This window comes from Gymnodraco acuticeps, unplaced genomic scaffold, assembly GCF_902827175.1.
Source record: "Gymnodraco acuticeps unplaced genomic scaffold, fGymAcu1.1, whole genome shotgun sequence".
NCBI classification, from domain to species: Eukaryota; Metazoa; Chordata; class Actinopteri; order Perciformes; family Bathydraconidae; genus Gymnodraco; species Gymnodraco acuticeps.
Window position 1 is genome coordinate 454,178 of NW_022992339.1, and position 26,222 is coordinate 480,399.

The 26,222-nt window shown below is 44.1% G+C and overlaps 1 protein-coding gene across 1 annotated transcript in view; it reads left to right on the top strand.

Moving 5' to 3' along the window:
* Positions 1 to 26,222, top strand: part of ap4b1 (adaptor related protein complex 4 subunit beta 1) — a 73,002-nt gene that overhangs the window by 18,178 nt on the left and 28,602 nt on the right. Inside the window, exons 5-9 of the mRNA XM_034208673.1 lie at positions 1,697 to 1,982; positions 5,588 to 5,686; positions 9,971 to 10,082; positions 12,664 to 12,747; positions 13,712 to 13,815. Of these exons, the coding sequence (XP_034064564.1) occupies positions 1,697 to 1,982; positions 5,588 to 5,686; positions 9,971 to 10,082; positions 12,664 to 12,747; positions 13,712 to 13,815 (685 nt within the window). The remainder of the gene's footprint in view (positions 1 to 1,696; positions 1,983 to 5,587; positions 5,687 to 9,970; positions 10,083 to 12,663; positions 12,748 to 13,711; positions 13,816 to 26,222) is intronic.

Sequence of the window (26,222 nt, forward strand, 5' to 3'; positions counted from 1 at the left end):
TAGTGCACTGTCACAACCTAGCAAAGCAAAATAATCGTTTTTTACGATTATGTTGTTTTCGTAATTGTGGCAGGCCAAAATCGTAATTGCGATTAAAATATGATTAATTGCACAGCCCTAACACACACTCAAGCACACACAGACGCACACACATACACACACTTTTTGTCTAACACGCCAACACAGTTCTGTACTGTTACGCTGTTGTGTTCAGTCACTGTTCTTATGTTGAACATGAATACATTTACTTTGTAAGTGATTATGGGACGTATTTCTTCTTTATATACATTTTCCTTCACACTTTATTGCCGTGAAATAGGTCTTAAATTCTATTCAAAGTGGTCTTAAAAAGGTGTTAAAAAGTCTTACATTTGAGTTGGCGAAACCTGCAGGAACCCTGTACAATAAAAAGTCCTGCATTCAAAATGTTACAAGTAAAAGTAGAAAAGTATTAGCATCAAAATATAGTTAAAGTACCACCTGCAGAGGGATCTAGATGCAGGTGTTATTTTCCCCATAGAGACCGCCTCGCTGCACATTATCCCTTGCATAAAGATAGATTGTAGGTCCCTTATAACATGTTGTACACAGTGGAAATAAACATTCTGGTCACCTCAACATCAGGGATCTTATCCATTAAACTCCTTCTGAATCAAACCGTCACGGTAGCCTTACCTTACTGATCCCTCTTAAATTAGAAAAACACACGTTACTTTACCAGCAGAGAGAAAATGGATTATTAAATTATTAATGTGACTAATAAAGAGCAGTTTGATTATTAAGTATTATTCTGTTGATCGATGTCATTACATTTGGTGAAAAACACATAATGACTTGTTTATGACTCGTTTTGTCAAAGTTTAGGACTTGGACTTGACTTGCCCAACCTGACTTGAGACTTGACTTGGACTTGCAAAACAATGACTTGGTCCCAGCTCTGCCACTAAGTAAAACATTTATTTCTTCTTTACGGAAATATAATTTGTTGACATTTTCTGTCCTGTGTTTGTTCTGAGCTAAAGCAGTACTGCACATGGCTTCCCAGTACTTCCTGATACACTTCCCTCTAAAGCAGTTTTACCAGGAAAACCTGAAATACACTAAGATGATACCAGGATGATAAACAGACAGAGGTTTTGGTATATTTACTCAAATACTGTAAATATCATCTGTAACAGCTCACAAATGGATAGTGTGATGTTTAAAACCGTCTTTAGTCACATTCTGGGTTCAGCACAGAGGGATTCGGATTTGAAGATCAGCTCAGCCCACCACCACCAATAACAGCGGAGTCAAACCTTAGAAAAGAGATAGCATTTATTCATGCTTCACTTGGATAAATAATGACTTTTAACCAAAAAGGTTTTACCTTTTTTACATTTTTCTGTGACTTCAGGAATACAAAGTTAAATAAATGCTGCCTAACATTGGCAGGATTATTGGTAGGGAGCTTGCTGTCTTTTTTATTTCTGATTCATCTACATTTCCCCAAAATAAATTGTCTGCAAGGTGTTGATTTGAGCTGTGTGTGTGTGTGTGGGTGTGTGTGTGTGTGTGTGTGTGTGTGTGTGTGTGTGTGTGTGTGTGTGTGTGTGTGTGTGTGTGTGTGTGTGTGTGTGTGTGTGTGTGTGTGTGTGTGTGTGTGTGTGTGTGTGTGTGTGTGTGTGTGTGTGTGTGTGTGTGTGTGTGTTCCCAGGTTGAAGGAGTGTGACGTCTGGGGTCAGTGTGAGGTCCTGAGGGTCCTGCAGCGCTACCGGCCTCAGACCGAGGACGAGCTGTTTGACATTCTGTCCCTGCTGGACGCCTCGCTGGTCAGCCCCCACCCCCCCGTCATGGCCGCCACCCTCAGCCTCTTCCTGGGGCTCTGCTCGGCCCTGCCTGCTGTCGGGCTGGCGGCCCTGGAGCGAGTGCGGGCCCCCCTGCTGACTGCCTGCGGAAGCCCCTCCAGAGAGATGAGGCTCACCGCCCTGTGCCACATACAGGTCAGTGGGGGAGAAGTACTCAGATCCTGTACACAAGTTATAGTAGAAGTACCAGAGTGTAGGAATACTCTGTTCCAAGTAAAAGTCCTGCATTCAAAATGTTACTCAAGTAAAAGTAGAAAAGTATTAGCATCAAAATATAGTTAAAGTACCAAAAGTAAAAGTACTCATTAGCCGCGTTCACACCAAGTACTTTGCCGTACTTAGTGCCGGCACTTATTACCCCAGAGCACTAAGTACAGATCGCGTTCACACCGGAATAAGTTCCCTGAGGGAAGATTACGCAAATGAGCCGGCTGACGTCACTTCTGCTTTGGGTTTACTGGCAGGCCGCAAACCACTTCACCGCGTATACTGCCACCTGAAGTCCCCGGCCGGAAGTCCCCGGAGTTGGGGACTGGCTTCAGTAGAAGCTGCTGGGACTCCCAGCAGCTTCTACTGAAGCCTTCAGAGTAAATCGCCAGAACGCCGACACCTCCTCATCTCCACCGCTCCCATGTTTTATTTTGTGTTGCCATAAGTTAGTCTCTCTCCGTTGGTGCGCGGGGCTAATGCTAATGCTAATAATGCTAATGCCGGCAAATACAATACAATCACAAAACTTTTCAGAGTTTTACGGGGCGTGGTTTTCAATTCGCCCAGCCAATCAGAACTGGGGCACTTTTTTCCCCCAGGATAGTACCACCTCTCAGCAGGCACTAAAAATGGGGGTAAAAGTTCCCGGCACTAAGTACTCTTTTTGGTGTAAACACGACATAAGGGGTACTAACGGAACTAAACGGGAAAAGTACGGGTGGGAATGTGGCTAATGTGCAGATTGGTCCATTTCAGAAAAATATGATATGTTTTCTAATGATTGATCATTAAAGTGTTATCAAAGGTGCAGCTAGTTTGAATGGCTTTGTATACTGCGGGGTAGCTGGTGAATTTACTCCAGGTGGAACTAAAGTCTGATTTAACACTTGATTATATTTCACATCATTCATCCACATCTGTGAAGTAACTAAAGGTCCCTCCAAATTATACTTAAGAAGAGTACTAGAGTAAATGTACTTTGTTACTTTACAACACTGGGGGCAGAGGTGGGGGGGGGTGGGGTTGTATACTGCAGTATGTAATACTTTAGACCAGGCATCCTCAAACTACGGACTCCGGTCCGGATCCGGACCGAACCACCACTGTCTCCGGACTCTGAGCAAATTATACTTTTCATATGTATGATCTCTCTGTATTATATGTGAGACATCGCCACAACGCATTCGCAACGAGTCAACATTCTCCGCTATGTCCACTGCAAACAGCGCTCTGCATGTCTGACTGTTCCACTGTGTTCCACCTGTGTGTGTCAACGCTTTGGTCCAATCACATTCAGCATCCAGTCAGCGTTTTTTTCCCCCAAACAATCTGCGAATCAGAGGCACAGTAGGGCGGGTCTTCGCGGAATGCGGGCGGGAAACATGTGTGTGTCTCTTTCAACCTGTCTAAGTCAGAGCGAGAATTAAAAAAAAAAAAAATTCAGAGCGAGAGTTAACAGCTCATCTAGTTCCATCTGTACTGTAGCTAGTAGCCTAGTTTCACCTACCGGGGTGGCAACTGACACCCTAAAAATAGGCCTTGCCACCCGAGCTGCCACCCCAGTTGGCAGCTTTGTTTTGTTAGAAAAGTTGTGGCTCATCGGACATTTATGAGAGAAAGTCTCTAATGTCCGAGTGCAAGTGAATGCAGCACAAGATGCACGTCATGTAACCCCTCCCCCTGTCCTGGCGCGAGCGTGGACATACGATTTGCGGCGATTTAATTTTGAACTGGACGGCGCAAAACGAGAAGCATTCGGACCCAAGCACTGAAGGAATGAGGTATTTGCGGTCTGACAGAGAAGAGACTGTCAGTTTGACTGTACTCAGCATTGAATCAAAACGCACTAAAGCTGTTGATCTTAATACGTTTGTGAGGAGTTTTGCTGAACAAGATGGTAATCGCCGCATTCAGCTGTAATAGACATGTCAACTTGATGCTCTGCTCACGGATGAGCATACAAAACTATTAAGATGATGACCTTACGTGTGTAAATATATTTTTTTCTTTGAGGCGGTCTGCCCCCAAAAAACAGTTTTAAGTCCTGAGAAAGTCAAATCAGACGGTGTGTAAAACTACACTGCCCAGCCAAACAAAAGTAACCACTTTGATTGAACTAGGCCAGTAGGTAAGGACTTTCCACTGGATAATAACTGCAGTATAAAAGAATGCATGACTGAAGTGATGGAGACCATGTGAAGGCAAACAAAAAGAGGAAATAACAGGTAAAATCAAGCAAATCCCCTCTCAGATTCCACAGCAACCAGAAGAACATAAATACTGGCTGGTGATTTGATTCATCAGCTTTGTGATGGAATAAAAAATGCACAGTGCATTTCCTTAGCTGTGGGTGAGTCCACTGACACCACTGACAATGCTCAGTTGCTGGTGTTTGTGAGTTTTTATGATGAGGCAAAGGGGGAGTTTGTTGAAGATGTGTTGGGCCTGACGAACCTCAGTGGACACACAAGGGGGAATACATTTATAAAGCAATAATGGGAATGCTGAATGAAAGAGGGTGCCGCTGCCTTTATTCATAACTGCAGCTCTTACACTGCGACTCTGAGGGGTCAAGCACAGACACAATAACAATGAAAACTGCTGCATACAGATTATTTTTGTTTTTGCAACCTCGTGTTAAGAATCTTGTTGCAATTGTTTAAAAGTTTGAATGACCGTAATAAACGGACCTTTGTCTTATTGAAACATTTATTTTGGACCTTTAAGATTTGTATTTGAGTACCCCTGCTTTAGACTAGTGTGATGAACTACTGACGCTTTAGACATAGAAGGTGGGGGTTCACACATGAAAAGCAAATTTGTGTGTGTGTGTGTGTGTGTGTGTTTGTAATGTGTGTGTGGAGGCTCTAAGTATCATATTTCCTTCATCCGTACTTTACTACAAATAAGCGAGGTATTTTCTGAAATCTAAGATTGGCTCCATGCTGCTTTTATAAAACAGGAAAATATAATTACCATAATATCTTATCATTGTACAACAATGAATACTAATTTAGCTGATAATACTTGTATACTTTATATTATTCTAAGATGGACCATTGTGCAGTATCAGTACTTTTCCTTTTTTTTAATTTAATTATTTCTTCATGCTAATACTTTTAGTTAGGCAACATGTTGAATTCAGGACCTTAACTTGTATTGAGTATTAGTATTTTTTATTAGTGTTTCATGAACTATGTCCTGATGCTGTGAAAGGCTCCTCCAAATGAAATGTTTTACTTTTACTGCTGTCTTTTATTACATTTAACAACTATTCATATCTTACACTGTACTGAAACAGTTCTATTTTATTTTTATTTTAAAATTCTTGGCTTTTTTGCGACTGTTTTCAAATCTAATCCTAATGCTTTTAATGTGTTTTGTAAAGCACTTTGAATCACCTTGTGTTGAAATATGCTGTATAAGGAAGCATATATCACCTTATAATTAGTCTGTCTGCAGTGGTGATCTCCTGTAAGGGGGACGTGTGTACATGTGGAGAATTAAAAGGTGTGTTGTTCTTCCTCTAGCTGCTGCTGCGGTCTCTGCCTGGCCTGATGGGGGCGCACTACAAGCGTTTCTTCTGTGGCTACGCAGAGCCAGCCTACATCAAGCAGAGGAAAATGCAGGTGATAACTCAGGGCTCGTCTCAATTGAATATTTCACCTCCTCCTTTCCCTCACTCGCGTCCCTTCCTTGCGTCTTAGCTCCGCCTCCATAAGATACGAGCGAGAGACACGAGGAGGTGACGCGAGGACAGAGGAGTCCTCAGGTATTAATTGGGATGTCCTCGTTCACTCAAACGTCACTCTTAAACGACGTCTGTTAATGATGACATGTGCACAGCTGTATCCCCTCTCATCGGGCTTAACTGAATAACCCCTTAGAAGTTAGAACCGGCCCATTTCTGGTTAAATATGTATTTAAATGAATGAATCTTTCTCTTGTTAGTCAACGAATTCAATGTATGATGGTCGGTCCTGCTTTTGTGTTCCGTTTTGGTGTAAAATGTAGCCTACATTTAAATAAAAATAGAATTATAATAATGTGAAAGCCTTTACTCTGAAAATGTGTGTCCTGTAGATCCCCACATTCACCACAAACCCACATTCAGGACTGTGAATTTTAAATAATTTAACTACTGAATATTTTAACACAAAACAATTGTTATTTATCAAGATCTAGCCATTTATGAAATAGCTTTCTTAATAGCTATGTTTCAGTGACGTTCAAGATCATTAAACATGACTTAAATTGTTAGGATAACCCAGTGGTTCTCAAAGTGGGGGGCGCAGGGGCATGCCAGGGGGGGCGCGAGAGACCAGGAGGAAAAATGGTTATATAAAAAGAAAAAATCATAAATTGAAAAATTATTGATTCGAAAATAATATGATGCAGTACAGTACTATTACGTCTGTGTTTCATTAAAGCTCGTGTGTGTGTGTGTGTGTGTGTGTGTGTGTGTGTGTGTGTGTGTGTGTGTGTGTGTGTGTGTGTGTGTGTGTGTGTGTGTGTGTGTGTGTGTGTGTGTGTGTGTGTGTGTGTGTGTGTGTGTGTGTGTGTGTGTGTGTGTGTGTGTGTGTGTGTGTGTGTGTGTGTGTGTGTGTGTGTGTGTGTGTGTGTGTGTGTGTGTGTGTGTGTGTGTGTGTGTGTGTGTGTGTGTGTGTGTGTGTGTGTGTGTGGAACGAGCCATTTTGTGTGCGCGAGAGAGAGAACGCACCGGTACCAACAAAGTGGAGGAGAGTCCTCTCCTGTCAGACTGAGAGACTCAGTGAGCTAAAGGACTCTCTGTGTCTGTCCTTCACTGCAAACATCGCTGCTACAACCCGCTGCTGCAGATACACGCTTTACAACATCAGGAGGATACGTCCCCAGCTGACCCAGAAAGCGACTCAGGTTCTGGTCCAGGCTCTCGTCATCTCACGCCTAGACTACTGCAACTCCCTCCTGGCTGGTCTACCTGCATGTGCCATCCGACCTCTGCAGCTCATCCAGAATGCAGCGGCTCGTCTGGTCTTCAACCTTCCTAAATTCTCCCACACCACTCCGCTCCTCCGCTCCCTTCACTGGCTTCCGGTAACTGCTAGAATCCACTTCAAGACAATGGTACTTGCGTACCATGCTGGGAATGGATCTGGCCCTTCCTACATCCAGGACATGGTTAAACCGTACACCCCAGCACGTGCACTACGCTCTGAATCAGCCAAACGACTCGCTGCACCCTCGCTGCGAAGGGGACCCAAGTTCCCATCAGCAAAAACACGTGGGTTTGCTGTCCTGGCTCCAAGATGGTGGAATGAGCTCCCCATTGACATCAGGACAGCAGATAGCTTACACACCTTCCGGCGCAGACTGAAAACTCTTCTCTTTCGACTCCACTTCGAGCGTTAGAACTATTAACAAAGCACTTATATACTAATAAAGGACTGGCTTACCTAAAGCCAGTTGAGTAGCACTTGAAATGTTTTTGCTCTATGAAACCTGATGTACTTATATGATTCTGTTTTCTTCAAGGTTGTATTTTGTTGGTCGAACGCACTTATTGTAAGTCGCTTTGGATAAAAGCGTCAGCTAAATGTAATGTAATGTAATGTTATCTCAGTGGGTCTCAAATGTTTTGGTCACCATTAATGTAAACAATTATTTCCGAGGCACACGTTTATATGATCATTATAGTTATAAAAAAATAAGAGAATAAATGAAAAACAGCTATGAAATACTATATGACATTAAAACAAGAATACAGTTTGAAAGGGGAGTGATTTGTAAAATAACCATAAAGAAAAAGTAAATCTGTTTACAGTTCTGTTCCAAATGGGTGCTGAGAGATGTATCCATAGATCTCTTCATTTTGCTCTCAAAGTGCACCAGATTGATGCTTTCAACTTCAATATTTAAAAATAAATCTTCCCGGGGGAGCATCCCCCCGGACCCCCCTAGAGGAGGTGAGGTCCGCCCCCCACTCATAAAAAATAGCACTTTACCCCTGCTTACACCTATATGCCATGAGCTGATTATCGAGCCTTCATTGTAACAGTCGCGGGTACGTTGTGTGTGTGCGTGTGGGGAGTGTTGCAGTAGAAAGTTCCACTGTAGCGACCGGTACATTAATGGGAAACCCTAAATGTTTGAGCACCCTCTATGAAACGTCAAGCTACCCCACAGCACCCCCAAAATAAATCTCTGGCGCCGCCACTGAGCCTGACTATTTGTGTTGGGGGGGCCCGACTTTTTTTTTCCTCCAAAGGGAGAAAAAGTTTGAGAACCACTGGTATAACCTTAAGAAATGAATTGCACATAATAATTCCCACGGAGCTGTTAGCACTTATACATTTTTGTGACGCTTTTCCACTCATCTTCCAGTTGTCGGTTTTCCTCTGTTGAAATCGACCAGCTGTGAAGGTGGGGGCGGGGCTTTTATAAGCGAGTAGTGAAAACACTTCTGCGTAGTCTGCTCTCGTGTATCCTCCCGCACCCCTCCTCCCGCACCCCTCCTCCCTCACCCCTCCTCGACTCCTCCGTGTGCATTTCAGCTATTGGGACGTCCTTCAACATGGCGTGTCTTGATCGATTTCCGGGTCAAGTCCCGGAGGAGGGGAAGAGAGGAGTCGAGGAAGGGTATTGAGACGAGCCTAGAGTGTTGCTTTTCAACAGTCAGATAGTTCTTAAAGGAACAGAACACATGTTCTACAGCTAGAGAGCACATTGAAACATTTTAGGCCAGAAGTAGGTAACAGAATCCTGATTCATATGTGACCTAGTTTAACCCCTTTCTTCAGTAGAGGCTCCTTGCCTCTGATTGGCTGTTTTCACCCAAATGCATTGTAATTTTCCATATGCTTTTATGAGTCTAGGAGGATCAGGGTTGGGAGGGTAACTTAAAAAATGTATTCCGTTAATCTGAGCATCACAATATAAAATAAATGTATCCTGATTACTTGCCGTTACTTTTGGATTACCTCAATATCAAATGCAATAAATAAAGAAGAAAAGTGATATCAATAAGATGTTTTTACAACAGAACAAAGTGACCTTAGAAAATAAGAAACCAAGATATTTAGTATCAAAAATATATCCTCTAGGCTTTCAGCATAGTATAGTTTACAAACGCACATTCATTCAAAGCAAACACAGTTTTCTTTCCTTGATAGATCACTGATCAGGTATCAACCTACTGAATTTAAAAATAAACAAATTCAATGAAAGTAGCCTAAATAAAACCCAAAAGGAAAATCCAGACGGTACGTCTCCCTATCATACATCGAAACATAACATTGTAATCCTGCTGGTAATCCCCACTTTTAAACAATGTACCAGGAATCTGATTATGTATTTTTGATGTGACTGTAAGGAAATACTTACCTTTTTCTTGTATCCTTATAACTTGAACCTGTAACATGTAATCCGTTACTCCCAAAGCCTGAGGAGGATAGAGATTTGTTTTTTTCCCCACAGATTATGTGTCATGCATGACAAAAACAACTGCAGTTTAAATGTAACCCCTTTATTGTTTTCTTTTATATGATGTTGTTTGTCTTCTCTCACCACACCTGTGCTGCCATAAGCTGGTTTTTCTAAATGGAGTTACATGGTGAACTGAAACAAGAGTTTAGTGGGATTATGTGTGCATAGTTGGCACTTGCAATTAAGCCCTCTTATATAAACCTCCTTACCAAATCCTTTTGTGTTTATGTTTTTGAATGTATTTCCTTCCCTTTAAAAGAAACCACACACTTGTACGTGTTAACACATGCTGTACACACTGTTGAATTAGACATGATTAGTTTTCCTAATCGGAATAGTGGTGGATACTGAAGTTCTGTTTACCCTTTAATGGTATCCACACTCACTGCCCAGTATAGCCAGATCAGTATTGGGTGCTGTCAGTGAACTGAAGCTGTTTGTGTTTGCAGGTGCTGGTGGAGCTGGTGAATGATGACAATGTTGCAATGATACTGGACGAGCTGAGAGGGTACTGCACCGACGTGAACACTGACACCGCCCAGGCTGCCATCTCAGCCATAGGTAAACACACTCCTGCAGCAACATCATGCACACACTGCTGCTGCACCATGTCTTTGTTACAAGGCAAACACTCACAGGCAGTCATTTCCTTAAGACCAGTCACACACCCTTTTACTCACACATACACACACACACGCCAAGTCAAAGTCCAAGTCATCTTTATTATCAATTTCCGAAATGCCATTTCTCACCGTCCCAAAGAATACAAATACATAAATATATATATACATACATATACAGAATAAAAAATGAGCTGTCATTTCATGTTTCAGAAAGACTCACTTATATTCTCTCCTGTCATATTACACTTTATTCCTAAACGCTTAACTTCAGTAAAGCTCAGGCAGCTTCTTTGACAGTATTACCTGGCTGTTTTTGTCGATTCACTTCCCTGTTCTACAAATGTCAACATTCCCCTCTGAGCCGGGTTGAACAGTAACCAGAGGATGAAAGCAGCCACAGATTAAACACTGTCTGCTATTGTTAAACGAGCCTTTTTTAAGAATTCTAAAAACATAGTGATTATGTATACAGTATACAGTGGGGCAAAAAAGTATTTAGTCAGCCACCAATTGTGCAAGTTCTCCCACTTAAAAGATGAGAGGCCTGTACTTTTCATCCTAGGTACACTTCAACTATGAGAGACAGAATGGGGGGAAAGAATCCAGGAAATCACATTGTAGGATTTTTAATGAATGAATTGGTAAATTCCTCGGTAAAATAAGTATTTGGTCACCTACAAACAAACAAGATTTCTGGCTCTCACAGACCTGTAACTTCTTCTTTAAGAGCCTCCTCTGTCCTCCACTCGTTAACTGTATTAATGGCACCTGTTTGAACTCGTTATCAGTATAAAAGACACCTGTCCACAACCTCAAACAGTCACACTCCAAACTCCACTATGGCCAAGACCAAAGAGCTGTCAAAGGACACCAGAAACACAATTGTAGACCTGCACCAGGCTGGGAAGACTGAATCTGCAATAGGTAAGCAGCTTGGTGTGAATACATCAACTGTGAGAGCAATTATTAGAAAATGGAAGACATACAAGACCACTGATAATCTCCCTCGATCTGGGGCTAGATCTCACCCCGTGGGGTCAAAATGATCACAAGAACGGTGAGCAAAAATCCCAGAACCACACGGGGGGACCTAGTCAATGACCTGCAGAGAGCTGGGACCAAAGTAACAAAGGCTACCATCAGTAACACACTACGCCGCCAGGGACTCAAATCCTGCAGTGCCAGACGTGTCCCCCTGCTTAAGCCAGTACATGTCCAGGCCAGTCTGAAGTTTGCTAGAGAGCATTTAGATGATCCAGAAGAGGATTGGGAGAATGTCATATGGTCAGATAAAACCAAAATAGAACTTTTTGGTAAAAACTCAACTAGACGTGTTTGGAGGAGAAAGAATGCTGAGTTGCATCCAAAGAACACCATACCTACTGTGAAACATGGGGGTGGGAACATCATGCTTTGGGGCTGTTTTTCTGCAAAGGGACCAGGACGACTGATCCGTGTAAAGGAAAGAATGAATGGGGCCATGTATCGTGAGATTTTGAGCGACAACCTCCTTCCATCAGCAAGGGCATTGAAGATGAAACGTGGCTGGGTCTTTCAGCATGACAATGATCCCAAACACACCGCCCGGGCAACGAAGGAGTGGCTTCGTAAGAAGCATTTCAAGGTCCTGGAGTGGCCTAGCCAGTCTCCAGATCTCAACCCCATAGAAAATCTTTGGAGGGAGTTGAAAGTCCGTGTTGCCCAGCGACAGCCCCAAAACATCACTGCTCTAGAGGAGATCTGCATGGAGGAATGGGCCAAAATACCAGCAAGAGTGTGTGAAAACCTTGTGAAGACTTACAGAAAATGTTTGACCTCTGTCATTGCCAACAAAGGGTATATAACAAAGTATTGAGATGAACTTTTGTTATTGACCAAATACTTATTTTCCACAATAATTTGCAAATAAATTCTTTAAAAATCAGGCAATGTGATTTTTTTCTTCTCATTCTGTCTCTCATAGTTGAGGTATACCTAGGATGAAAATGACAGGCCTCTCATCTTTTTAAGTGGGAGAACTTGCACAATTGGTGGCTGTATACTTTTTTGCCCCACTGTATATACAGGTATTAAAAGGAGCTCAACCTTTACCAGCTGTGATGAAAATATGAATACGTTCAAAATAAAAATGTAATCCAAATTATTCTGAATTTAGTTATTACTCATAACAAGACCTTTTGCTTTTGGTACTCAAAGTATATATTGATGCCAATACTTTAATACATTTACAAAAGAAAGTTTTTAAGGCAGGACTTTTACTTGTAGTATTTTTACTTTAACTTAAGTAGAATACCTGAGTACTTCTTACACCACTAGTAATATGTGAATATACTGTAACCTGGATGCAAACTGCATTTTGTTGTACTTTACGTGAAATGACAAAACATTTGAATCTAATCTAAAAATCCAGCCAAAGAAACGAGCTGATCAACATTTCAAAGCTCTCATTGTGTGGGACAGAGTTTCTAATGTTCAGGTTCCCCTCCACTCCTGTGACTTCCTGTCTGAACTGGGTGCAGGTGGAATTGGGCGGAGCTACAGCGACAGATGTCTGGAGATCCTCACTGGACTGCTGGGGCTCAAACAGGAGCACATCACTTCTGGTAAAACACACACACACACACACACACACACACACACACACACACACACACACACACACACACACACACACTCCTCACTTCCAGTCATTGTGCTGCTACATTAGTTTTGACTGAATACTAAAGCCCTTTCGTTCCATCACAGTTGTCAGCACCTGTGTTTAATCCTCACCGGGGGTTTTTGGTGTTTCATCATATGTCCGTCCCACTCTCTTACACTGTTCGGAAGTAACAAATTACATTTACTCAAGTATTGTACTTACGTACTATTTTGTAGTACTTTATTTGAGTATTTCCATGAAATGCTTCTTTATACTTTTACTCCCTTACATTTTGAAACATTTATTGTACTTTTTACTCCACTACATTTATTTAACACTAATAGTTACCAGCTACTGTTTCCATAAAAGAAACACATGACATTTTGATATGATTATAACAGTACGTTACTACAAAATACATACAAAATGATGTTGAATTGTTTGTACATGTATTTGTAAGCAATTAAAAGAAGGAAGGAATCATTTAATATTCTATAATATGTTTTACTTTTGATACTTTTAGCTGTCAATACTTCTATACTTCTACTCAAGTAACATTTAGAATTCAGGACTTTCACCTGTAATGAAGTATTTTCAGGCCGAAGTATTTCTACTTTTACTTGAGTAAAGTATTTAAGTTTTCTTCCACCACTGCTCTCATGAACAGGAAATCTTTCAGGGGATTTCTTTGAATTTGGCCACTGATTAGATTGTGTTGATCACTGAAATAGTTTTTTGTTTTTAGCCATTGCTCAATAATTCATATGCTAATTGTTAAAATTGTACACAAATGGCTAATAGTATATATATAAAGTGATGACATATTTGATAGACATGGTTTCAACCGGACAGCAGCATTCAACCACAAGTGGTAATTCCAGTTCCTAGACAAACTGTCCCTCTGTGTGTCCCTGTGTCTCTGGCAGCCGTGGTGCAGACCATGCGAGACCTGGTGTGGGTGTGTCCTCAGTGCAGCGACACGGTGTGTGAGGCTCTGGAGGGCTGCGAGGACACGCTGCAGGACAGTCAGGTCAGACCCACCTGGCATGCTACCATTTAATCCCATCACCCCAATTCTGGCCTCACTAAACTGGCTTCCAATTCGGTTCCGCATTGATTTTAAACTCCTTTTATTTGTTTTCAAAGCCCTAAATGGGCTGGCTCCGGCCTATATAGCAGAACTCCTCCATCGCTACACCCCAGCCAGAGCCTTAAGGTCGGCTGAGCAGCTGCTGCTGGTAGTGCCTAAGACCAGGCTCAAAACCCGAGGGCACCGAGCCTTCGCAGCAGCTGGCCCCAGGCTCTGGAACACTCTGCCCCTCCATGTGAGGTCGGCCCAGACCCTAGGGGTTTTTAAATCAACACTAAAAACTCACTTCTTCTCCCTGGCCTTCTAGTCAGAGCAGAGCACGACTCCTGACATTTCCCTGTGTTTGATTTTTATATTTGCTGTTGTAATTTATTGTCTTCTGTTTGCGACTGTAGTAATGTGTTATTTATTACTTGCATGTACAGCAATCGTTTTTAAAATGTTCTATATAAATAAAACCTGATTTGATTTAATGAAAGATTCACATCCATTAGCTAAGGGAAGACACTACCAGTCCTACAATCAAAATGTAGTAAAAGGTATTCAAAGAATCAAAAGTAGAATATCTTATTATGCATAATACTTTATTTTGTGTGATTTTAACACATATATGAAAGGTAAAAGGCCATGAAAATCTATTTTCTTAAAGGTTTGTATTTAGGTCTCTCCTGTGACATGTCTCCATGCTTTAATGTTCAGAAAGCTCTTTATTTTTCTCATACTGCCTGTGCTGCAGCACCTCTTTTCACCCTCTGTCTGAAACCAGAGCCCAGTCTGCTCTGATTGGTTAGTTGGCCGGCTCTGTTGTGATTGGTCATTCGCTTAGAGATGTGTTGGAGAGCTAGATTTCTGTCTGCTGTTTAGTTTGAGCTCTTGTCGCTTTAATGAGCCTCAGTTGGATAAAGCTTATGTTCGGCATTCTCAGTCTGTAATCATTTATATACGTCATTGATGGTCAAGTTCAATTCAAAACAAAAACCACCCTATCCAAACTCCTTGAGGTTATTGTAAACAGACATTGTGTTTATTCATCATAGGCTTATTACTTTATTTAGGTTTTCTAATAATTGCTTTTTAGATATAAACTAGTCTGTATGTCTATCTCCCCCGTTATACCCTTCTTGTGGCTCCTGTGGTAAATTACATTCTTCTGGGTTGAAGAGAGAGAGTAAAAACACCTGCGTCATCACACAGAAATGTAGCTGACTGGTCCCAGAACAGATTTTGGAAAGGCCCTGCCTTGGCCACAGCAGGGACTGAGCCCTGGTACAGGGGCAGTTTTGTCCTCATTTCAGCAATTCTTACTCAGTTCGTTTGCATGCGACCTATACCCTAATCAGGGGTGGGAGAAGTACTCAGATCTTGTACTTGAGTCAAAGCAGAAGTACCAGAGTGTAGGAATACGTGTGTATATGTGTGTGTATAATCTTATTATACACACATGCATTTCCAAACATTTGGACTACCTATGTTGCAAATGTATTATCTTTTCAATTTACACACGGCATCTGTTGCACGTCTGTCCGTCCTGGGAGAGGGATCCCTCCTCTGTTGCTCTCCCTGAGGTTTCTCCCATGTTCCCTTTAAACTGGGTTTTCTTAGGAAGTTTTTCCTTGTACGATGTGAGGGTCTAAGGACAGAGGGTCTAAGGACAGAGGGTGTCGTATTGTCATACTGATATTCTGTACAAACTGTAAAGTCCACTGAGACAAATGTAACATTTGTGATATTGGGCTATATAAATAAACATTGATTGATTGATTGATTGATTGATTGATTGATTGAATACTCGGTTACAAGTAAAAGCCCTGCAATCAAAATGTAAAAGTACAAAAGTAATACCATCAATGTATACTTAAAGTACCAAAAGTAAAATGAGTCATTGTGGTGATTGGTCTATTTCAGCGATGCTAACACAATACACTTGTTGTCACATCAGCTGAACTCTCCTCATGGCCCGCTAGCTGTCGGGTGTTTGTGCACAGCCCTGCCTCTGTAAATGGAAAACAAACAAAGTGTCCTTTCAATAGTAATCCAGCCTGGAAGGCTGTAAAGAGAAAGGTAAAGGGAGTGAGAGGATAAATCTGACACATGCTCTGCAGAAGCAATGCTGGGACGGGGTATTTCTATGGGTTTAAGTTTAATTATCAATCACCTTTGTCCAGATATGGTGACGCCACACGTAAAAAGCAACTGTTGTAGAGGGAGTGGAAACACTGCCGTTACCGCTTCCTCGCAGCCCTTTCGCGGCTGCCACTAATCTGTTGATTAAGTAGACAGCAGGGATCGCTGCAGAAGCCTGCCGGTTTTAACCTCGGTTAATAACCTGTAGAGCTCGCGGCATTCCTCTGTCCGAGGTACGCCTCCTACACACGGACGCCTCATGTGGGCAGCACTGCACACACCTCCATCCATCCCCTGAGCGTGTACGCGCCTCATGATGAGAGTCGGAGTGAGACGCAGCGTGTGGAGGCCTCCTCACAGCCCTTTCGCTCTAGGCCCACCTTGGGTTGCCTCACGGGCAGAGCTATGGCAACTCCTGTTGAAAGAGGCTATTTCCAGGGTTCCCCAAGAGGAAGAAAATCAGGGCCAACTGCCTCCAATCTGTTGATTAGTAGGCAGCAGGGCTCGCTGCAGAGGCCTGGTGGTTATGACTTTTCGGTTATTAAACCACAGACCTCGCGGCATTCCTCTGTCCGAGATACGCCACCTACACACGGTCACAATAAGCCCATGAGCGCCGTGGTAACGCCTCATGTGGATGTCACTGCACACACCTCCACTCATCCTCTGAGCGTGTACGCGTCTCATGATGAGAGTCGGAGTGAAATGCAGCGTGTGGAGGCCTCCTCACAGCCCTTTCGCTCTAGGCCCACCTTGGGTTGCCTCACGGGCAGCGGCCGCGAGGACTCTGGCGTGGCTCGTCGTCATGACGACCACAACACATCTCGAGCATGTGGGCCCGCTCTCAGAGTGTTTCTCGGCGTGGCAGCGCGTGTGTCTGATGGACAGATGGATGAGCAGGCTGATCAGCAGAGGGGACACCCTGCAGTTCGCCTCTCCCCCCCCCCCACAGTTAAATGGGATACAGGAAACACTCCTGTCCTCCCAGAAGCTATGTCTTGCGCTCCAATCCGAGCCGCTGGAACTCCTGTTGAAAGAGGATATTTCCAGGTTTCCTCAAAGGGAGAAAAATCAGGGGTTTTCACCCCCGTTATTTTTCTAATCCCGAAAAAGACTGGGGCAATGAGACATCCTCGATCTGTCAGTATTCCATATGCTGACGATCAAACAGGTGCTGGAATGTGTTCACCAGGACGACTGGTTCACTTCCACCTGAAGGATGCATACTTCCACGTACCCATCATCCCAAAACACAGGAAATTCCTGCGGTTTCTCATTTCAGGGAATATCAGACCAGACAATCGTCTGCCGTTTGGATATTTCCTGGCTCCTCCCATTTTTGTGTAGATAAGGCTGGAGCCGCTACACAGAGGAGGGATGAGAGGGTGGTTTCCTCTGGACGACCTGCTAGTTGCTGGCTCGCTCCAGGGAGGAAGTCGCTTTACAGACGGTACATCTCGTATCGCATCTGTCAAAGCTTGGGTTTCATAACAAGTTGGAAGAAGAGCTGTTCCCTTCCCTCTCAGACAAACGTTATCTGGAGTGGAATTAAAAACTCAGCCAACAGCAGAGTGCGCTCTCGCGGCAGCGAGTGGAGAAACTGACAGCTCTCCTCCGGCGTGTCACAACCCACACAGCACTCTCCGTGACGCAGCTGCTCGGCATTGGCGTCAGCTGGTCACGGGGGGGATTCCCCTGGGTCTCTTCCAACTGGGGGACACTCCAGAGGTGCTTCATTCACTGCAGAAGCCTGCTGTTTTAACCTATTGGTTTATAAACTGCAGAGCTCGAGGCATTCCCCTGTCCCAGATATGCCTCCTACACACGGTCATAATAAATCCACGAGCACCGTTATAACGCCTCGTGTGGATAGCATACACACACCTCTCATCCTCTGGGCGTGTACGCGCCTCATGATGAGAGACGGAGTGGAATGCAGCGTGTGGAAACTCCCTCGCAGCCCTTTTGCTTCACGGGCAGCGGCGGCGATGGCGTGGCACGTCACCATGACGACCATTACGGCACATCACAGAGAAGCCTCTCCCCCCAGCAGTTCCATGGGATACAAGAAACACTCCCGTCATCCCAGGAACAGTGTCTTGCGCGGTTTACTCCCGCTATTTTTCTAAATCTCGGAAAAGAACGGGGGAGTCGCCCCGTTGCTGTACAATCAAACATGTGTTGATTTGCACAGACAACAGGCCACGGCTATGGAAGCAGCCTACCTCAATCGCCAGGGAGGAGTACGATCTGCGCAGCTTCTGAACGCAGCCAGGCGGCTGCTGTTCTGGGCGCGCACACACGTTGCTCTCCATCAGAGCAATGTATATTCCCGGCGAATTTAACCGAGGGGCTCGCAGAACGCAGCAGCCGTTGTATGCGAGGAGTATGGAGACTCAGACCTGTGTCACGCACACTGGCGACTCAGTGGGATTTGGCTTTGGTGTTCCGCGCACTAAAGCAAAGCCCCATTTGAACCTGATCAGGTTCCCCTTAACTGTATTCAGCCAAAGTAGTACTGCTTTTGGCTCTATCAGAGAAAAGGGTGAGTGATTTGTCTGCTCTCTCTGTGGCTCCGTCATGTCTCCGGATCCAAGGAGATGCAGTTCAGCTGTTTTACGCCCTAACCCGGCTTCATGCCTAAGGTCATCACAACTCTTTTAGGTCAAGAGTGATCACCCTGGCTGGCTTCTTCCCCCCTCCTTACAGGTCGAAGGAAGAAGCCACATCTCATCTCCTCTGTCCGGTGCGCGCGCTGTCCTGCTATGTGGCGCGCACGGCGGCATTGCGCCGTTCTCAGCGCCTGTTTGTGCATTACAGAGAGCGCTCGATCGGGCAACCTCTGTCTACACAACGGCTGTCACACTGGCTGTGTGAGGCTGTGTCACAGGCATATGTCTCCTCTGGGGGGGAGCCCCCGGAGAATATCAAAGCGCCCTCCACCAGAGGAATCTCCTCCTCCACGGCGTTGCGCGGAGGAATGTCAGTGGAAGATATTTGCACGGCTGCATCTTGGTCTTCCCCCTGTTCATTTATTCAATTTTATTTGAGGGATGTCTCCCTTTCCTCTCTGACGCACCCTGTACTGGGTGTCCTGTCAGAGTGAGTGACGTCAGGGATCCAGCTGTGCGCCTCTCTCCTGCCTCGCGGCACACAGAGAGCGACCCTTTTTTCCCCTCGTATGAGAGGGATGTTCCCTTTACTCTGACACACTTCGTACGGAGTGCCGGTCAGAGTGAGTGACGTCAGGGATCCAGCTGAGCGCTCTCCTACCTGGCTGGCACGGAGAGAGCGGCTGTTCCCCCTCTATGATCGCAGGATAAGGTGGGACCTTCGTCTCTACTTTCTCACAGCGGTCGGTATGTATTGTTCCCAGCCATGTTCCAGGTACGGTGATGCGCCATTACGCATGGCACAACAGGCAGGGGGGTGTTATTAAGCAGGTATGTCTGTGCTTCTAGTGCCGGACGGACCCAGTGGGGCGCAGACTACATCATGCTTCGCCCTTAACCCAATAGCGATAGCCTTAGAGGGCGAAGCCATATACGAAATAGAACTACTGAGGTTACCTACTGTAACCCAGCTTCTATGAGTATTGGCGCAGCCCTCTAAGCGCTGGGCCCGACTGGCTCTACGAATAGCTGAAAAAAAGTTATTTTGAATGGGAGCAGATTGCCGGGCACCCTTCCTATTTATACCGGAAGGAGGCCCGAGGGTGGGGCCCACCTGGCGGGTGGGCGTGGACTACAAGTGTTTCAGTGCTGCGCAGGGGCGCAGAGGGATAACCCAATAGCGATAGCCTTAGAGGGCTGCGCCAATACTCATAGAAGCTGGGTTACAGTAGGTAACCTCAGTTGTGTTTGCTGAATACTGTAGCATTTAATCACTTATTTGTTATGGTTTTCACAAGCTACTATAATGAAAAAACATCAATGTTTTAGATCAAATAAAGTATATAGTTTGCTTTATGCAGTATATTTTTTGTAATATTGTTGGGGTGTTTTTACACAGTACAGTAGATTGAAGTAAATCAATTTATACATTAAGATAAGATAAGATGGACCTTTATTAATCCCGTGGGGAAATTCAGTAGTTCAAACAGCAACAGGGTGAGAGTGAATAACAGGACAGCACAGATTCACACAGATTAATAAAATCAAAAATAAGATGAGCGATACAAATAATAATAATGAGAAACTATGTAATAAGAAATTAATAAAACTAAAATATAATTATCATATCATATATTATAATGTATTGTATTATTAAGTAATATCATACATTAACCCCATTATAGCAGATGCCACATTGAATGGATGAACACATTTATGCATCAATAATTACAACAGAGTATTTCTAAATACAAGTTGTAAAAATACTTATATGTATTTAATATTAATAACATAATAATTAATTTCAGATGATAATACTTTTCAGGGTTAGGTCCGGTCTGACAGCGCTTAGCTCTCTGCTGCAGAGAAGATCACTGCTCTAAACAAACAAAGTCAAAAATCCTACATCCAAACGGAATAAATATAATTAATTATGATGAATACGTTAAGTCTTGTTCATTGTTTTTAACTTTTATTAAATGTTTGATATTTCCGGCACAGACCCTTTCATACCGGCAATGCGCGATAGAAGAAGATGTGATAGCTTAGATCGCTCTTTTTAATAATTTCAGCCAGAGGTAGCATATAAATATTAAAAAGCAAAGGTCCTAAGATGAAGCCTTGAGGAACCCCGCATGACATATTTATCAGGGTTGATTTGTAATTGCCTATTGAGACAAAGTTTGTTCTGTCCTTCAAGTAGGAGCTAAACCAGTTTAGAGCTGTTGCTGAAACTCCCACCCAATTTTCAAGACAGTCTAATAATATGTTGTGGTCAACAGTATCAAAGGCAGCGCTGAGATCTAATAATACTAACACTGAACACTGTCTGTGTTCAAATGGATGTCATTTAAGACTAGGGTTAGGTACCGAGAACCGGTTCCGGTTCGGAACCGGTTCCAACATTTAGATTCCAACGGCATCATTTAGAAATGTGAATTTCGGTTCCACTTTTCGATGCCTGAGGAAATGTTTCTCGCCGCTCTCCGTAGCCTACTGTATGACTGCGGCGGGGCGGGAAATGTAGCGTTGTACCTACACTTCCTACAGTTTAACCTGAAACCAGGGCCGGCCATGGATGTATAATAAGGGCCGGCCCGTTGCACTGGCGTTATAGATGTTCGCCTAGGGCGCCAGATCTGGGAGGCGCTGCGCTGACAGCTCTGGGAGGGAAAACAAATGTATTGACCGTTGGTGCTCATCCTAATTTTCGGCCTTGATGTAACAACATTCATAATTAAGTAAATGTAACACCCTTTTCACCCCAGTTACACGTTTCATTCGCCCTGTACGATGGGCGCTGCAAGTGATGAAAATGGGGGATGTTGGCTTATCTGGCACCCGCAGCTCACAGCCAAAGTGCGAGTGAGCATGGGAGCGAGCGAGGGAGAAAGGGAGGGTGCACTGGAACCGGCGCTGTTGTTATTAGCATCTGGTGCTAGCTGCTCTAACGGAAGAAGAAGATGTTTCTACAATAATGTGGAGGGAGAGTCCTCTCCAGTCAGACTGAGAGGCTGATAACTACAGCTCAGTGAGGTAAAGGAGTGTTTAGATAGTTCACTTTAGTCTAAGTTATCTCAGTGGGTCTCAAACGTTTTGATCACAATTTATGTAAACACATATTTCCAAGGCACTCCTTTATAATTATTGGGATAAAACAGGTTTGAAATCATTCCAATGTATACTATAGGACAGTAAACCAGACATATCATTTTAAACTGGAGAGATAAAAAAATATGCATAAATAAAATGGTAAAATAAGATATGAATGAACAACAAAAATAAAATACGTTACATGTATTTGTTATTGACTATGGGTTATTGGTTATGCTCACATACTTATTTAATTATTCAAATGTAAACCGATCTTTTTCATATGGGTGTTTAGAGTTGTACCCCCTAGATCTAGTCTCTAGTAATTCTGCTTAATGTGCACCAGATTGAAGCATTTTACTTTAAAATGTTCAAACATTTCTTCCCGGTATGCCTGAGAAGGCAGATATGTTTGTTTTTCTCAACAAGAACTTAATAATTTTTTTTACCCTGCCCCTCAAAGAATCGGAATTGAGAACCGTTAAGAACCGGAATCGAAAAGTAGAATCGGAATCAGAATCGTGGAAATTCAAACGATACCCAACCCTATTTAAGACCTTAACAAGTGAAGTCTCAGTGCTGTGGTTAGGTCGAAAGCCCGACTGAAACACATCAAAACTTTTTTGCTTTTTTAGGAGCGGTTTAATTATTGCAGTTTTCAGGGCCTGTGGAAATACACCTGATTGAAGAGACTTGTTTACTATGTGTAGTATATCTGAGGCCAAGCAATGAAAAACAGTTTTGAAAAATCCTGTCGGGATGATGTCGAGGCTACAGGAGGAGGATTTCAGATGTTGGATAATGTCTTCCAGGTCTTTAGCATTTATCAGACAGAATTGTGTCATGGTGTCTGAATTGGCTTTAGGTGAACATAGGGACAGTACATTGGCTGTACCTTATCCAGAGGCACTGACTGCCTGTCTAATTTGCATGATTTTGTCAGTGAAGAAGGAGGCAAAATCATTGCAGGCCCTGGTGAATAGACATTATGAGGCTATCGACACTGGGGGGTTTGTTAGTCTGTTGACGGTAGCAAACAAGGCACGTGAGTTGTTTTTATTTTTGGTAATGATGTCAGAAAAGAAAGACTGTCGTGCCTTTTTTATTTCCTGGTTATTGAAAACGAGTTCTATTTCGTCCCTACTGACCGCCAGAGGCGGTGCTTTAAGCACTGGATATGTCCATGCATGCGCAGCTCGAGTACCAATAACAACAAAGTCACCTGTGACCCACGTGACACCGGCTATATCAGCCGGTGTCGTCAGAGGATCTGTTCCTTTCATCTTCTCGCTGCGCGAGGGTACCGCGGCTACATTTTTGTAGCCTACAGCGTTCAGGTTTGAACGTTTGATCTGAGGGATTTCTCTGCAAGCAGCTGGCCGCGTGCAGCTTTGTGACTGACAGTCGGAGCTACGGGTCGTTAACGCGTCCTCCAGGAGCTATTGCCGGTGTTCCGGATGAACTGGTTCCCCGATCAACTGGTTGACAGATGTGGAGGCGTGGCCTTCGACTGAAATATACATTTCGATCGCTTTTTCTGTCGTTTACATAAATCTTTTGGTATATTTGGCTGGATAGGAACACTTTGATGCACATTCAGTACCAGTGTGTGAGGTTGTGGTTACGATGGCGATATCCGGACGCGAACAGCGAGGACTACAAAAAGAAAAACGAGTTGACATAGGGATGTCTGTTCAAAACATTGCGAGCTCCAATAAATCATTTAAACCAGCTATTGTTGCCAGACTTATTACTGAATATCGTTCTTAATGTGATACCAAGTCCATCTGAGACATGTGTACACCTTCAGACAGCCTCCAAGTGAAGCACACGTTGTTTACTCACAGTTTGAAAGCAGCGTGGAGAAGTCTTTAGCTGTGTTAAGCTGTGATCCGCTCGAATAAATCCTTAAAACCAGCTATTGTTGCCCGACTTATCACTGAATATCGTTCTTAATGTGATACCAAGTCCATCTGAGACATGTGTACACCTTCAGACAGCCTCCAAGTGAAGCACACGTTGTTTACTCACAGTTTGAAAGCAGCGTGGAGAAGTCTTCAGCTGTGTTAAACTGTGATCCGCTCGAATAAATCCTTAAAACCAGCTATTGTTGCCCGACTTATCACTGAATATCGTTCCTAATGTGATACCAAGTCCATCTGAGACATGTGTACACCTTCAGACAGCCTCCCAGTGAAGCGTACGTTGTTTACTCAGTTTGAAAGCAACGTGGAGAAGTTTTCAGCTGTGTTAAACTGTGATCCTCTCCTCACGATACCACGGTAAAACTAACACTTATCACAACATAATGTGGGCTCGCAGGCTGATAAACTAGGATATCTGATCTCGGTGGGTCTTAATGAGGCTTGATACAGACCTCAGTCAGTATACTATATTATAATATGTATATTATATGGCTTAAAGTGTACATACATTCGCTCACATTATAAATGATGGTCGGGTTGCATTTTTCTGGAACTTTTTAACAAGGTTAATCTAAAATATTATAGTGTGGTGGTTCTATACGTCGTGTTGATCCGTGGCGCACTCATAACGCGCAGGGCTGGAGTGACTTTTGCTGTTGGGACTCGGGTTTGAGTCCAGCATGAACTTTTTTGTTATTTTCATGGACACTGAATATTATGTAGTTTGAATTCCTAATATTGTTTGCCGAGACCAACATTAATGACCCATCAGCATTTTAAAGTCTAATATCCCTGCACATGCAGCAATGACATTTCTGCTGCTATCTTTGCAAAACGAGTTAACAGTCACATGTTATCTGGATGAGTGCTGCAGAATGCCGTTTTTATAAGGGATGTATATGTGTGTGTCTTTCATATTAAACATGATCGCTGGTAGATAGTCACAGAAGTTGTAACACAGTTTAACCTGGGCGGATCCCATTTTCCCATGGGTGGATCCCAGTTGACCCTGAGCGAATCACAGTTTACCTGAGAGGATCACAGTTTAACACAGCTGAAAACTTCTCTACGCTGCTTTCAAACTCTGAGTAAACAACATACGCTTCACTTGGAGGCTGTCTGAAGGTGTACACATGTCTCAGATGGACTTGGTATCACATTAGGAACGATATTCAGAAATAAGTCGGGCAACAATAGCTGGTTTTAAGGATTTATTCGAGCGGATCACAGCTTAACACAGCTGAAGACTTCTCCACGCTGCTTTCAAATTGTGAGTAAACAACGTGTGCTTCACTTGGAGGCTGTCTGAAGGTGTACACACGTCTCAGATGGACTTGGTATCACATTAAGAACGATATTCAGTAATAAGTCTGGCAACAATAGCTGGTTTAAATGATTTATTGGAGCTCGCAATGTTTTGAACAGACATCCCCAGTCAACTCGTTTTTCTTTTTGTAGTTGTGAGCCTCTCCGCTCACACAGGGTTCAATTATGGACGGAAGAGCAGGTTCGTGTAACATATATGGCGTTTATTAGCTCCAAACAAAAGTATCCACTACTCCAACGTTGCCCACGTGGCAACCTTCACAGGTCCTTTTGCCCCCTTCCAGGATCCCGCCTACTGCAAAACAGACCAGAACCAGGTTACGACATGCTTTTATTCCGGCACTGATTACCTGATTCCGATCAGCTGTCTGGCCTCCGGCCGAGCCACTCCCTTCACTCCAGCAGCCGGCGCCCTAACCCCACCCCGCTGCCACATACCCCCACCGCCCGACTCAGGCCGGGATCCCGCCGGCCGCAAGCTGACTCTCCCCCCCCTCCGCTGAGCGAGAGAGGAAATCAGCCACGACCATCCGGTTACCCGGCCTGTGGATCACCTTGAAGTTGAAAGGCTGTAACGCCAGATACCACCGAGTGATCCAAGCGTTGGCATCCTTCATGCGGTGGAGCCACTGGAGCGGGGCATGGTCCGACCAGAGGGTGAAAGGGCGCCCCAGGAGGTAGTACTGCAGGGCGCCGACCGCCCACCGTATGGCGAGGCACTCCTTTTCCACCGTACTGTAGTTCACCTCCCTCTGGGCAAGCTTACGGCTAATGTACAGTACGGGGCGGTCGACCCCCTCTACTTGCTGGGACAAAACGGCCCCCACCCCACTGTTCGAGGCATCGGTCTGCAACACAAAAGGGAGAGAGAAGTCAGGAGAATACAGAAGCGGCTTACCACAGAGGGCTTTTTTAACCCTCTCAAACGCCAGCTGACACCGCTCCGTCCACTGGACCGGATCTGAAGCACCCTTTCGGGTCAGGTCGGTCAGGGGACTGGTCAGCTCCGAAAAGGACGGGATGAACCGCCTGTAGTAACCGGCCAGCCCCATGAACCTCCTGACCTCTTTTTTCGTCTTGGGCGCCTCGTTCACCCTGCGGTAGTCCACACAGAACCGGATTGACCCGTCGGACTTACGTACCAGCACGACGGGGCAACACCAGTCACTGGTGGACTCTTCTATCACTCCCATTTCTAGCATAGCCTGAAGCTCCGCCTGAACAATTTTCCTCTTATGTTCAGGCAGCCGATAGGGCCGTGAACGAA